This window comes from Myotis nattereri, assembly GCF_964212035.1.
Source record: "Myotis nattereri genome assembly, chromosome: X".
Lineage (NCBI taxonomy): Eukaryota > Metazoa > Chordata > Mammalia > Chiroptera > Vespertilionidae > Myotis > Myotis nattereri.
Window position 1 is genome coordinate 143150953 of NC_138078.1, and position 15606 is coordinate 143166558.

At 47.1% G+C, this 15606-nt stretch overlaps 1 protein-coding gene across 1 annotated transcript in view; it reads left to right on the forward strand.

The window, feature by feature from the left end:
• The window catches only part of BRCC3 (BRCA1/BRCA2-containing complex subunit 3), a 50184-nt gene that overhangs the window by 11950 nt on the left and 22628 nt on the right, over nucleotides 1–15606 (forward strand). The window contains exons 4-5 of the mRNA XM_081081537.1: nucleotides 10619–10732; nucleotides 14436–14529. Of these exons, the coding sequence (XP_080937663.1) occupies nucleotides 10619–10732; nucleotides 14436–14529 (208 nt within the window). The remainder of the gene's footprint in view (nucleotides 1–10618; nucleotides 10733–14435; nucleotides 14530–15606) is intronic.

The window sequence follows — 15606 nt, forward strand, 5'->3', positions numbered from 1 at the left end:
TCGCCATTGGCAGATGGGTGCATTAGCAACTGCCAACCCGGGATCCCCACGGGAAGGCCGTTTGTGGGCGCAGCCGATGTCTGATCGGTGCATTAGCACCTGCCAGCCACGGATCCCCACGGGAGGGCCGTTTGTGGGTATAGCCAGTGGCTGATGGGTGCATTAGCACCTGCCAACCCGGGATCCCAGCGGGCAGGCCGTTTGTGGGTGCAGCCTGTGGCTGATCAGTGCATTAGCCCCCGCCAACCCGGGATTCCCACGTGAAGGCCGTTTGTGGGCGTGGCCAGTGGCGATTGGTGCATTAGCACCCGCCAACCTGGGATCCCCATGGGAAGGCCGTTTGTGGGTGTGGCCAGTGGAAGATCAGTGCATTAGCACCTGTCAACCCGGAATCCCCAGGGAAAGGCCGTTTGTGGGTGTGGCCAGTGGCGGATCAGTGCATTAGCACCCGCCAACCCGGGATCCCAGTGGGCGGGCCGTTTGTGGGTGCAGCTGGTGGCTGATCAGTGCATTAGCACCCGCCAATCCGGGATCCCCACGGTAAGGCCGTTTGTGGGCGTCGCCATTGGCAGATGGGTGCATTAGCACCTGCCAACCCGGGATCCCCACGGGAAGGCCGTTTGTGGGCGCAGCCGGTGTCTGATCAGTGCATTAGCACCTGCCAGCCACGGATCCCCACGGGAGGGCCGTTTGTGGGTATAGCCAGTGGCTGATGGGTGCATTAGCACCTGCCAACCTGGGATCCCAGCGCGCAGGCCGTTTGTGGGTGCAGCCGGTGGCTGATCAGTGCATTAGCCCCCGCCAACCCGGGATCCCCACAGGAAGGCCGTTTGTGGGCGTGGCCAGTGGCGATTGGTGCATTAGCACCCGCCAACCTGGGATCCCCATGGGAAGGCCGTTTGTGGGTGTGGCCAGTGGAAGATCAGTGCATTAGCACCTGTCAACCCGGAATCCCCAGGAAAAGGCCGTTTGTGGGTGTGGCCAGTGGCGGATCAGTGCATTAGCACCCGCCAACCCGGGATCCCCACGGTAAGGCCGTTTGTGGGCGTCGCCATTGGCAGATGGGTGCATTAGCACCTGCCAACCCGGGATCCCCACGGGAAGGCCGTTTGTGGGCGGAGCCGGTGTCTGATCGGTGCATTAGCACCTGTCAGCCACGGATCCCCACGGGAGGGCCGTTTGTGGGTATAGCCAGTGGCTGATGGGTGCATTAGCACCTGCCAACCTGGGATCCCAGCGGGCAGGCCGTTTGTATGTGCAGCCTGTGGCTGATCAGTGCATTAGCCCCCGCCAACCCGGGATCCCCACGGGAAGGCCGTTTGTGGGCGTGGCCAGTGGCGATTGGTGCATTAGCACCTGCCAACCCGGGATCCCCATGGGAAGGCTGTTTGTGGGTGTGGCCAGTGGTGGATCAGTGCATTAGCACCTGCCAACCCGGGATCCCCAGGGAAAGGCCGTTTGTGGGTGTGGCCAGTGGTGGATCAGTGCATTAGCACCCGCCAACCCGGGATCCCAGCGGGCAGGCCGTTTGTGGGTGCAGCCGGTGGCTGATCAGTGCATTAGCACCCGCCAACCCGGGATCCCCACGGGAAGGCCGTTTGTGGGCGTGGCCAGTGGCGATTGGTGCATTAGCACCCGCCAACCTGGGATCCCCATGGGAAGGCCGTTTGTGGGTGTGGCCAGTGGAAGATCAGTGCATTAGCACCTGTCAACCCGGAATCCCCAGGGAAAGGCCGTTTGTGGGTGTGGCCAGTGGCGGATCAGTGCATTAGCACCCGCCAACCCGGGATCCCCACGGTAAGGCCGTTTGTGGGCGTCGCCATTGGCAGATGGGTGCATTAGCACCCGCCAACCCGGGATCCCCACGGGAAGGCCGTTTGTGGGCGCAGCCGGTGTCTGATCGGTGCATTAGCACCTGCCAGCCACGGATCCCCACGGGAGGGCCGTTTGTGGGTATAGCCAGTGGCTGATGGGTGCATTAGCACCTGCCAACCTGGGATCCCAGCGGGCAGGCCGTTTGTGGGTGCAGCCTGTGGCTGATCAGTGCATTAGCCCCCGCCAACCCGGGATCCCCACGGGAAGGCCGTTTGTGGGCGTGGCCAGTGGCGATTGGTGCATTAGCACCTGCCAACCCGGGATCCCCCTGGGAAGGCCGTTTGTGGGTGTGGCCACTGGAAGATCAGTGCATTAGCACCTGCCAACCCGGAATCCCCAGGGAAAGGCCGTTTGTGGGTATGGCCAGTGGTGGATCAGTGCATTAGCACCCGCCAACCCGGGATCCCAGCGGGCAGGCCGTTTGTGGGTGCAGCCGGTGTCTGATCAGTGCATTAGCACCCGCCAACCCGGGATCCCCACGGGAAGGCCGTTTGTGGGCGCAGCCGGTGTCTGATGGGTGCATTAGCACCCGCCAGCCACGGATCCCCACGGGAAGGCCGTTTGTGGGTATAGCCAGTGGCTGATCAGTGCATTAGCACTTGCCAACACGGGATCCCCACGGGAAGGCCGTTTGTGGGTGTGGCCAGTGGCTGATCAGTGCATTAGCACCTGCCAACCAGGGATCCCAGCGGGCAGGCCGTTTGTGGGTGCAGCCGGTGGCTGATCAGTGCATTAGCACCCGCCAACCCGGGATCCCCACGGTAAGGCCATTTGTGGGCGTCGCCATTGGCAGATGGGTGCATTAGCAACCGCCAACCCGGGATCCCCACGGGAGGGCCGTTTGTGGGTGTGGCCAGTGGAAGATCAGTGCATTAGCACCTGCCAACCCGGGATCCCAGCGCGCAGGCCGTTTGTGGGTGCAGCCGGTGGCTGATCAGTGCATTAGCACCCGCCAACCCGGGATCCCCACGGGAAGGCCATTTGTGGGTGTGGCCAGTGGCGATTGGTGCATTAGCACTTGCCAACCCGGGATCCCCATGGGAAGGCCGTTTGTGGGTGTGGCCACTGGAAGATCAGTGCATTAGCACCTGCCAACCCGGAATCCCCAGGGGAGGGCCGTTTGTGGGTGTGGCTAGTGGCGGATCAGTGCATTAGCACCTGCCAACCCGGGATCCCCAGGGGAAGGCGGTTTGTGGGTGTGGCCAGTGGCGGATCAGTGCATTAGCACCTGCCAACCCGGGATCCCCAGGGGAAGGCCGTTTGTGGGTGTGGCCAGTGGTGGATCAGTGCATTAGCACCTGCCAACCCGGGATCCCCACGAGAAGGCCGTTTGTGGGTGTGGCCTGTGGCGGATCAGTGCATTAGCAGCTGCCAACCCGGAATCCCCACGGGAAGGCCGTTTGTGGGTGTGGCCAGTGGCAGATCAGTGCATTAGCACCCGCCAACCTGGGATCCCCATGGGAAGGCCGTTTGTGGGTGTGGCCAGTGGAAGATCAGTGCATTAGCACCTGTCAACCCGGAATCCCCAGGGAAAGGCCGTTTGTGGGTGTGGCCAGTGGCGGATCAGTGCATTAGCACCCGCCAACCCGGGATCCCCACGGTAAGGCCGTTTGTGGGCGTCGCCATTGGCAGATGGGTGCATTAGCACCCGCCAACCCGGGATCCCCACGGGAAGGCCGTTTGTGGGCGCAGCCGGTGTCTGATCGGTGCATTAGCACCTGCCAGCCACGGATCCCCACGGGAGGGCCGTTTGTGGGTATAGCCAGTGACTGATGGGTGCATTAGCACCTGCCAACCTGGGATCCCAGCGGGCAGGCCGTTTGTGGGTGCAGCCGGTGGCTGATCAGTGCATTAGCCCCCTCCAACCCGGGATCCCCACGGGAAGGCCGTTTGTGGGCGTGGCCAGTGGTGGATCAGTGCATTAGCACCCGCCAACCCGGGATCCCAGCGGGCAGGCCGTTTGTGGGTGCAGCCGGTGTCTGATCAGTGCATTAGCACCCGCCAACCCGGGATCCCCACGGGAAGGCCGTTTGTGGGCGCAGCCGGTGTCTGATGGGTGCATTAGCACCCGCCAGCCACGGATCCTCACGGGAAGGCCGTTTGTGGGTATAGCCAGTGACTGATCAGTGCATTAGCACCTGCCAACCCGGGATCCCCAGGGGAAGGCCGTTTGTGGGTGTGGCCAGTGGTGGATCAGTGCATTAGCACCTGCCAACCCGGGAGCCCCACGAGAAGGCCGTTTGTGGGCGCAGCCAGTGGCTGATCAGTGCATCAGTACCTGCCAGCCATGCATCCCTGCCTGAGGGCCGTTTGTGGGCGTGTCTGGTGGCAGATCGCTGTGGTCCCGCTGGCCAGCCCTGGGTCTGGTCCCATACGGGCTGCCTGCCTGCCGCCCCGGTCACAGATAGCAGGTCCGGATGGCAGGGGGGCAGGCGGGATGGCGCTGTCCCGCCCTGCCTGTAGTATGCAAATTAGCCGCCATCTTGGTTGGCAGTTAATTTGCATATCATCCTGATTAGCCAATGGGAAGTGTGTGGGAGGTACGGTTAATTACCATGTTTGTCTATTATTAGATAGGATTTCTTTTTTTTTTTTTTTTTTTTTAAATATATTTTATTGATTTTTTACAGAGAGAAAGGGAGAGAGATAGAGAGTCAGAAACATCGATGAGAGAGAAACATCGATCAGCTGCCTCCTGCACAACCCCCACTGGGGATGTGCCCGCAACCCAGGTACATGCCCTTGACCGGAATCGAACCTGGGACCCTTCAGTCCGCAGGCCGACGCTCTATCCACTGAGCCAAACCGGTTTCGGCTATTATTAGATAGGATTTCTTTACATGGATCTAAGTTCTAACCATGGTAAATTATGTCGGTTTCCACATTATGCTCTGCTGTTTCACTCCTTGTATCTGCTGGTGGTTATGCATGGACTGCTTCCCTCTTCTCCGCTTGGTTAACAACTTATCCCTGGCAGTTCAGCCTGGGTGCCACTTGCCTCCTTTAAGTAGCCTGCCCTGACCTGTAGGCTAGGTTAAATAGCCTCCTCTGTGCTACCCTAGCTCCTTGAGCATATCTATTACAGTGCTTATATGCTGTTGTGGAGTTGTTTCCCTGTCTCTCTTCCTGGATGTCACTACTGTATCCTGTTTATCATTGTACACTTAGGCTACTCTGTATTGCCTCCCATATAGTATATACTCAATAAATACATATTGTATGAATGAATGTATGTCCTCTACAATAGGGAATTAGTGTTATGTGCCCATTACCCATGGAAAGCCACGCCAGAGGATGCAAACTTTCTGGAAAGGGCCAGATGGAAAATATTTTTAGTTCTGTGGGCCATGTGGTCTCTGTTGCAGTTATTCAGCTCTGCCATTGTAGCACAAAAGCAGCTGCAATACATAAATGAATGGACGTGGTCAGATTTGGCCCAAAGCAGCCCAGGCAGGCCATAGTTTGCCAACCCTTGATCTATACCAAGACACAGGAACAAAAGGAACTGGTTTCAGTATCTTAATTCCAAGACTGAAAAGGTGTAGGGGCCGATCTAGCCAAACTGGAATATCTTACTACTTACATGACTATGACCATAACAGTCTTCCTCTGGCCCTTCAGCTACCTGTGGCTTTCAGGGACACCTGTTAGTCCTTTGTAGCCTTTATTTATGCTTATTTTATTTTGTTTTTCATCTATTCCTGGCCTGGTCTTGCCATTCTATCCTGAATTTCTTTTGCTCACTCTTCTTGGATACTGCAGCCATTTCTGACTAGAGACAAAAAAAATATTCACCCTTGGCATCAGCTCCTACTAAAGTGCATTTCCAATCTTAATGACATAATTTTATTTTTCAAGAGTCTATTCCCTTATCTTAAATTCTGTGTCAGTTTGTACCATCCAAATACAGTGGAACCTCGGTTCTCGAACTCAGTTTGTTCCAGAAGGCTGCTCGAGAAGTGATTTGTTCAAAAACTGAATCATTTCACCCATTAGAAATAGAATTAATCTGTTCTAGACCCCCAAATGATTCCTTGTTGTAACCTTTCTTATATACGGTACATGTCTAATTTACTGTTTAATCTACAAATAAACACTTCTTTTCTTAAGTTTATCGAACCACCCCTACTAGCCTTAAAGGAATCACTTTTAGCATTTGGTCCAGGGATGTCTTTGAGGTCAGCATGCAGCATCTTTGCTTGTTCACATATCACTGCCTCCCAAGTGCTGCCCCTGGCTAACTGCTTTTCCTTTATCCAAATCAACAACAGTTTTCCTACCTCTTCCATTGCCTGTGGTCAGTTTCTTTCACATCCTTAGCAACATTGGCACTCTTGATGGCCGCTTTATGTTTTAAAATTTTGCTCATCATTGATTTCTCCAGCAACAAAAGCATTTTTTCCTTTGTTGCCTGAGAGAGATGCTTTTGGTCATGCTGAGTTATAAGCTTGAAAGGATTGTTAGTGGAAGTTTGGTTTGACAAGGGAGACCTTTTCTCTGAACAACTTGGTCCAGAACCGAATGTTGGAAATGGGAGAGGTTCGAGAAACGAGGTTTGACTGTAGATATTAAACTTCACGAGAATTCAGGGACCTTATCTTTTTAGTTAGTGTTGGCATGGCATATCTTTTCCATTCTTTTATGTTTAGCCTTTCTGTGTATTAATATTTACAGTGTGTCTTATTAGGAACATATAGTTTTGATAATCCAGCCTGATAATCTTTTTAATTGGAGTATTTAGTCCAGTTACCTTTGTTGTAATGATTGATATATGTGGGTTATTGCTCCATCTTTTTGCTTTCTATTTGACCCACTTTGGTTTGTTCTTTCCTGTTCTTGCCTTCTTTTGGATTCATTAACTGTATTTTATTGTTCCGCTTTGATCCTCCATTAATTAGTTATAACCTTTTACTTTCCTTTTAGTGCTTATCCTACATATTATAATATATATTCTTGACTTGTTAGTCTAATAAAAATGGATATATTTTTTTTTACTATTTCTCTGCTAATACTAGAATCTAAGAACACTTTAATTTCATTTACACCCTCCCACCTTTTGGATTATTGCTGTCATGCATTTTAATTCTATGGATATTTTACACACCACATGACATTATTATTACTGTTTTGTACAATTAGTATTCATTTACATTTACACACATATTTTACTCTTTACAGTGTTCTTTATTCTTTCCTTCATAGCTGGGATTTTCTTTCTTCCTGAAGAACTCTCTTTAGTATTTCTGTGCTGATAATGAATTCTCTCAACTTTTTTGCATATACACGTATCTGTATTTTGCCTTCAATTCTGAAGGTTGTATTCATTCTCTTTAGGCTTTGATTGTTTCTGTTGAAAAGTCAGCTCTTTTTTCTTTTTTAAAAATTAAATTTATTTGGGTGACATTGGTTAATGCAATTATGTAGATCTTAAGAGTACATTTCTATGATACATCATCTGTATATTGCATTGTGTGTCCACCACCCAAAGTCAAGTTTCCTTTCATCACCATATTTTTTACCCTCTTTACCCTTTACTACCCCTCACCTCCCTTCCCTCTGGTAGCCACCATACTATTATCGGTTTCTATGAGTTTTTTGTTTGTTTCTCTTGTTTCTTCATTTGTTGCTTTCAGTTTTATATCCCACATGAATGAAATATGGTTCTTGAATTTTTCTGACTTATTTTGCTTTGAATGATATTCTCAAGACCCAGCCATGTTGTTGCAAATGTCAGTATTTCATTTTTTCTTATGGCTGAGTAGTATTCTATTGTATATATGTACTATATTTTTATCCAATCATCTATTGAGGGACGCTTTGGTTCTTTTCATGTCTTGGTCACCATGAATAATGCTATAATGAACATAGGGATGTATATATCTTTGCAAATAAATGTTTTCAATTTTTTTGCGTAGATACTCAGGAGAGGGATTACTGGGGCATATAGTAACTCTATTCTTAATTTTTTGAGGAACATCCATACTGTTTACTTTTTTAAGAAATATGTTTTTATTTATTTCAGAGAGAGGAAGGGAGAGGGAGAGATGGAAAAATCAATGATGAGAGAGAATCACTTGGCTGCCTCCTGCACGCCCCCTACTGGGGGTTGAGCCTGCAACCTGGGCATATGCCCTGACCAGGAATTGAACTATGACCTCCTGGTTCATAGCTTCATGTCAACCACTGAGCCACACCGGCTGGGCCATACTGTTTTCCATAGTGGCTGTACCAGTATACATTCCCACCAGCAGTGAATATGGGTTCCTTTCTCTCAACATCCTCTCCTACATTTGTTATTACTTATCTTGTTGATAATAGCCATTTTAACAGATGTGAGGTGGTACAATGGAGAAAAAAAAGCCTCTTCAATAAATGGTTCTGGGAAGCCTGGCCTGTGTTTTGAAGTGGTTAGATAGAGTGTGGGCCCCATGCACCAAAGGATTGCAGGTTCGATCCCCAGTCCCCCTGGGGGTGCATGTGGGAGGCAACCCATCAGTGTGTCTCTCCCACATTGATGTTTCTTTCTCTCTCTCTCTCTCTCCCCACTTCCACTTGCTCTAAGAATCAATGGGGAAAATATCCTCAGGAGGGAGGTTTAACAAAAAATAAAAATTAAAAAAATGAATGGTGTTGGGATCAAAGACCTAAATATAAGATCTGAAATAATAAACTACACAGAAAGAAAACATAGGTTCTAAACTTATGGACTTTGGTCTTAGAAAAGATTTTATGAATTTGACCCCAAAGGCAAAGAAAGTAAAAACAAAACAAACAAACAAAAATGAATGGGACTATCAAACTCAAAAGCTTCTGCACAACAAAAGAAACCACCAATAAGACAAAAAGGCAACCAACTGAATAGGAGACGATATTTGCAAACAATAGCTCCAACAAGGTGTTAATATCCAAAAACTGGAAAGAACTCATCCAACTTAACAGCAAAATAATTATCCAATTAAAAAATTGGCAGAGGACCTGAACAGATACTTCTCACAAGAAGACATACAAAATGGCCAACAGATATATGAAGAGGTGCTTGACTCACTAGCTATTAGGGAAATGCAAATCAAAACTACAATGAAAAGTCAGTTCTTTTTCTTGTCGCTCCTTCGAAGGTCAAGTGTCTTTCTGTCTCTGCTTTTGATTTTCCATATTGTGTACTCTGTGCCTGCCAGACACTGTATGGTCACTGGGGTAAAAACATAACTAAAACATGTTCCCTGCTCTTAGGATCTTACATTCTAGTAGAGGAGGAAATTGTGTCAACCAAGAGAACACAACATGACATAAACTCTAGCAAAGATGTGTATTTGTATTATTAAAAAACATATGACAAGGGAGAATGATCAGTTCTTTATAGGATGAGCATTTAAAGGCTCATCAAAGGGAATTTAAAGGCTATGAGAGAGTTCACCAGGTAGACAAAGGCATGAAAGGGGACCACATTTCAAGCTCAATAGCCACATGTGCATAATGGCTGCTGTATTGCACTGTGTAGGTCTGTAGCTTACTCAAAAATCTCCTCTTAGATTTTACCCATGTCCCTGCAACGTCTGGCAATGCCACACCCATCTTTCCCCCTGAAACTTTTGAACCATTTCATTGTTCTGGTTTTGACTCCTCTGTCTTCCTTCCTGGCTCCTCTTATTGTACTCCATCCAAAATGTGGGTACCTCCCTTGATTTAGGCCTGGACCTCTGGGGTGTCTCTCCACACTATTCCTTGCTTTTATTTGCATCCTCTCATCCCAGATCAACTCATCGGAAAACACGCTCATCTTCCTTCCTTCCTTCCGTCCTGATCCTTGCTAAACTTAGATCTGCCTCCTGTTTCACCATTCAACTTTAAAACTTCAGAGTCATCCTTGACACTGTCCTGTCTTCTATCACCCATGGCCCATAAGCTCCCAAATCTTGTGGATTCTTCCCTCTTAATGAATCTCAAATCTCTTTCTTCCATCTCTGCCATATAGTTAATCCAGTACGTTATCATCCCTTCATGTCCAGGCGATCTGAAATATTTTCCTTTGTCCGGTTCATCCTGCAGGTCATGGGTTGGCATTTGAGGTCCCGCACATTTTTACTTTAACCTTCTTTCTCAGCCTTACTATCTGCCATTCCATCTCAAGTTTTCTCTTTAAATCAGTTGGCCAACTTGTCTCCCAAACATATCACCCACATGCATTTGAAATCTTAAGAAATTCTATCTATGCACACACACACACATGCACGCACACACACAAACACATGCGTGTGCACACACACAGCAGTCAGGAAATATGAACGCTCATCTGCCTTTTCTATGAAGATTTTTTTTAATCTAAGTGACTCCTTTCCTTTGACCTTCTGTAGCATTAATTTACTGCATTATTCTATAATGTAGTGAATTAATATACTTGCTCAACCAGACTGTTAGCATTTTAAACATTTGAATTTTCAGCACTGTGAAAATTGTCTTCTTTTGTGTGTCTCACACATAGTTGTGAATCAGATGATTTTAAGTTGATCATTCAAAAAGCCCTTCCTTGATGTAAATATTAGCTTTAGTATTTTTTTGTTTTGAAATGTATATGGTGAGGTTAGATGTCTTTTATTTGAAACATTCCATCATTCGCGGGGAGAATATCAGTTTTCTAAAATGGAATCTTTAACCTGATAATGTAATACAATGCAATTCTATAATTGCAGAGGGAGATATTATTGGAGAGAGACAGAAGTAAACATTTTTGTGGATTTTTCCTTAGGTTGACACCGTCAGAATTGTTCACATCCATTCTGTCATCATCTTGCGACGTTCTGATAAGAGGAAGGACCGAGTGGAAATTTCGCCAGAGCAGCTATCTGCGGCCTCAACAGAGGCGGAGATATCCTTATTGGTTGATGAGAAGTTGTTGTTTTTTAAAAAATATATTTTATTGATTTTTTACAGAGAGGAAGGGAGAGGGATAGTTACAGAGAGTTAGAAACATCGATGAGAGAGAAACATCGATCAGCTGCCTCATGCACACCCCCTACTGGGAATGTGCCTGCAACCAAGGTACATGCCCTTGACTGGAATTGAACCTGGGACCCTTCAGTCTGCAGGCCAATGCTCTATCCACTGAGCCAAACTGGTCAGGGCTTGATGAGAAGTTTTTATGTGCTCTGGGGCTTCTAAGCCAGGTCCCTCTGTTTGCTACCTTAGCCTGCTTTAGAAGGAGGTTTCACAGGTTTTCTTCCTGGTGACTCCCAGTTTTCATATTTGCCCCTTAGATCCAATTGCTTGGTTAATCAGAATTTAAAAAAAAAATTAAAAAATATTTTTATTGATTTCAGAGAGGAAGGGAGAGGGAGAGAGAGAGAGAGAGAGAGAGAGAGAGAGAGAGAGAGAGAGAGAGAGAGAGAAACATCAATGATGAGAGAGAATCATTGATTGGCTGCCTCCTACATGCCCCACACTGGGGATGGAGCCTGCAACCGGGCATGTGCCCTGACCAGGAAGCAAACCTCCTTGTTCATAGGTCGAGGCTCAACCATTGAGCCACACTGGCTGGGTGGTTAATCAGAATTTTTGTCCACTTCTCCTTTTGTATGGCTTTTATTGAAGAATTAGAAATTTCTAACATTCCTTCTCTTAAATGCCCAAAGATCCCAAGGTCAAATCCTATGACAATGAACTCCATGAGGAGTCCCTTCGTCCTCCTCCCCCCACCCCTCTTCAGTCCCTTATACCCTGCTTCCCCAGTTTTCCTAGTATCATTTAATTTCTAGGCTTTTTACTATCTTGGTCTATGTTGTTTGGAAACATTCTCTTTTGAGGCTCCCTCTCAAAAGAAAAAATGCAATGCTCACCCTGGCTGGTTTGGCTCAGTAGCTAGAATGTCAGCTTGTGGACTGAAGGGTCGCAGGTTCGATTCCAGCCAAGGGCACATGCCCTGTTGCAGGCTCGATCCATGATTCTCTCTCATCATTAATATTTCTATCTCTCTCTCCCTCTCCCTTCCTCTCTGAACTCAATAAAAATATTATTTAAAAAAAATTTTTTAAAAAAATGCAATGTTGAGAACTGAATGCAATATTCCATGTGAAATACGACCAAAGAATGGTCAAATGGGACATTTGCTTCCTATGATCTGGACTCCATACCTCATCTAGTCTCCTCACGAAGAGACTGTGCTGATCAGTGGTCTGTGGAATACTCCAGAGGGACCCTCTGGATATGCAAGAGTTTTTCCCTCTACTGCTCTCTTCCCAGTCCTCCGCCCTGTCAACTCTACCTGCTGGACTGTCTGATCCATCTCCTAAGCCCAGGGAGCCGGCTGAGCTGCACCTCAGTTCCCCTTCCTGCTCTGTGGCCTGGACATTCTCTCAAGGGCTCACCTTGTTTGTTTCCCATTTGTTGGCCTTCCTGTTTCATATAATCCAGCTTGTTTGCTTGTCTCAGGCAGGAGATAAGTCCAGTCCCTGTTCTTCCGTTTGAGCCAGAAGCAGAAAGCCCATTCATTGGTATTCGAGCAAACAAAGACAAACTCACCCCAAATAAAATTCCCAGAAAAGATGTGTGTTGCTTGTGATTATGGATTGTTACTTCAAACTGAAAGGAGTCTATTCTCAAAGTGGGAGAGGAATGGCTGGACACATTGTTGCGTGTTAATGTACTGACATGACTGTGAGTGTCTATCAAGTATTTACTCCGTGCCAGGCAAGATGCTCCTTGCTTGGATTACCTCATTTACTCTTCACTGTGTGAGCTGGACTCCCCCATCTGCAGCTGAAGAAATGAGCTTAGAGCAGTTAAGTAATTTTCCTTGGCGACTGAAAAATAAAAAGATAACTTAAAAAGTATTCTTTCTTAGACTCAGTCGTATAAAAAAGTGTTATCGTCTTTTAATGTAATTTGCAGGGAAGTGAGCCAGCATTTTACACTTTAGCAGCAATAGTCTTTTTTTTTTCAAATATATTTTATTCATTTTTTACAGAGAGGAAGGGAGAGGGATAGAGAGTTAGAAACATCGATGAGAGAGAAACATCGATCAGCTGCCTCCTGCACATCTCCTACTGGGGATGTGCCCGCAACCCAGGTACATGCCCTTGACCGGAATCGAACCTGGGACCCTTCAGTCCGCAGGCCGACGCTCTATCCACTGAGCCAAACCGGCCAAGGGCTCTGAGTTGGGTTCTTATCTCAAGTTAGAGCCTCAGAATTATAGGCAAATTTTATTTCCAGAACGAAGGAGGAAAAGATTCCTTTGGGGGCTATTTCTAGACAAATGGGGAGACGGAACTAGGCTCATTTGATCTCTGCACATGTGACAGGCACCTCACACAGACACCAGAGGGAGAGGGCTGTCCCCCCTCGAGTCTTGTCTTCTCAAAGAAATGAATTTAAATGAGAAAACTGCAGATGATTGCATTGTGATAAAGCTAATTTATTGAAGCAATTCAAGCAAGCGAACTTATTAAAGAAGCAAGGCGAGCAAATCCCTTTCATTTCTACCAGCTGGGAGCACAGATGGGCTTTTCCGGCTAACCCGGAAAAGTGAGTACCTGGCAAGGGTTCTAGGCGTTATATGCCCTCCTGTCTATAGGTTACAAAGATTCTCTTGTTGAATATCTTGGTTTAGATTGATTCTCAAGGTCCCTTTTAACTTTGTTGTGGCCTTCCCAGAATTCATGAGAAGCACGGGGCAATTTTATCTTCCAAGCCCTGAGACTCCTGGCTTCTCTGCTTAGGGAGTAAAACGGTCCTTTCTTTCCTTTCCCCTTCCCCCCTCCTTTCCTGCATTCCTTCCTTAGGGAGGCTTTTAACCATTTGCTCTCAAGTGTCCTTGGCCGGGGAAGATAATTGCTTGTTATTTGCAGGCCAGCTGCAAATTGCCCACAAGCTTTGACCTTGTTTGAACTTTCCTGTCTCAGTTTCCCTATTCCTTCTGCCCTGCAATTTTCCTAGCTTCTTACTATCCTGTAACAAATCACCCTGGTTGCTATTGTTGACATGGGTAGTGTGCCAGAGAGAAAGCAAATAAATTTTTAAAATCTTGTATTTTTCAAAAATGGGAGTAGGATGGAGCGAGCAAGAGAGAGAGGTTAAAACAGTACAGTGGGGCCTTGACTGACGAGTGTCCCGACTAACGAGTTTTTTGAGATACCAGCTGTCTCTCAGCCGATTTTTTGCATTGAGTTGATAGAGTAATTTGAGTTAACGAGCTCCTTAACGAGCTGAGTCTCAGAACGAATTAAACTCGTAAGTCAAGGCCCCACTGTACTCCAGTTAATGTAAGCAACTTCCAAAGATTTAGAAAAGTTTTTCCAGATAGCGCAGTGATAAGTATTTCAGTGATCAAACATTAGCTAAGGAGAATGTAACTATATACAATAATGGGAACTGAGTGGATTTCAGAGAGAGAGAGAGAGAGACTCCTTTGTTTTTAAATGGGAAGTCTGGGAAATTCTGGGTATCAACCTTACTTCATTCTTTATTGACATTAAATTGTAAACGGTTTGTTTTCAACCTCAGGATGCTTTCTGAGCCCTTGTCAGCATCACTGCTTTTATTCCCACAAGTTGAAAATACCTTGACAGACACACAGGTTGGCTGAACTAACAGGTCGTCCCATGAGAGTGGTGGGCTGGTATCACTCCCATCCTCATATAACTGTTTGGCCTTCACATGTTGGTAAGTATGGGCTTGCAGTGTTTATTGTTCTTAGACATGAATATGATTTTCCTTTTCCATTATGTGAGCTAATGGTTGCTTTCAAGCAAAATTTAACTATCCTTAAACAGGTGTCCTAATTTTTATTGTGCTATGTTTTAAAAGTAATGATTTACATCATGTTGAGTATTTTTAATAGAGATAAAATTTCAGCACTCCATCTTGAATGAGCGACACTGTAGTCAGACAACCAAGTCAAAGTGTCAGGTAGACAATTGCATATATGATTCTGGAGTTTGGGGTAGAAGTCTGGGACTAGAGTTTATTGGGGGTGAGTTGGGAGTGGTTAGTGTAGAGATGAGGTATGAAGCTGTGGAACAGGATGAAATCCCCCAGGGAGTGAGTAATAGCCCTTGGTATGCCACTATGTCAGGAGTGGGAAGATGGGAAGGATCCAACAAGATCAGAGACTGGAAAAGATCAGCCACGAAGGTAAGAGGACAGAGGGGAAGAGTGGGAGTGGGAGGCCAAGTGAAGACAGTTTTAAGGAGGGAACAATCGGGTAAATTGAGGGCCAGGAATAGATCATTGGTGATCTTGATAAAAGCACTTTGGGTGGGATGGTATGGACAGTAATCCTTTTCAGACTCAGATAGCCGTTCTTCAACAATGCTTCAGGAATGCTTATGAAATATCTTTGATGTGCTAGGCTTTGTGCTAAAAAATCTTGCAATTTTAAAAATACAAAGCCCTGTGAATATAGGGATGATGTTTATTCTTATTTAACAGACTAGGGGCTCAGTGCACCAATTTGTGCAGCTTGAAAGAAACTGTGGGCCGTGAGGCTGTGGTGGGCACAGGGGTGGGTCTTGGCACCCCTGCCCGGTCCCTCCCACCATGGTCCCCGGTCTCCTGTCTGCTGCAGCCCACTCCCATCACGGTGGCTGCCATGCACTGAAGGCGCTGGCCCTGCTCACTCCCATTTGACCCAGTGATCCCACTTCTAGGAATATATCCCAAGAAACCAGAAACACCAATCAGAAAGGATGCATGCACCCCTATGTTCATAGCAGCACAATTCACCAGAGCTAAGATTTG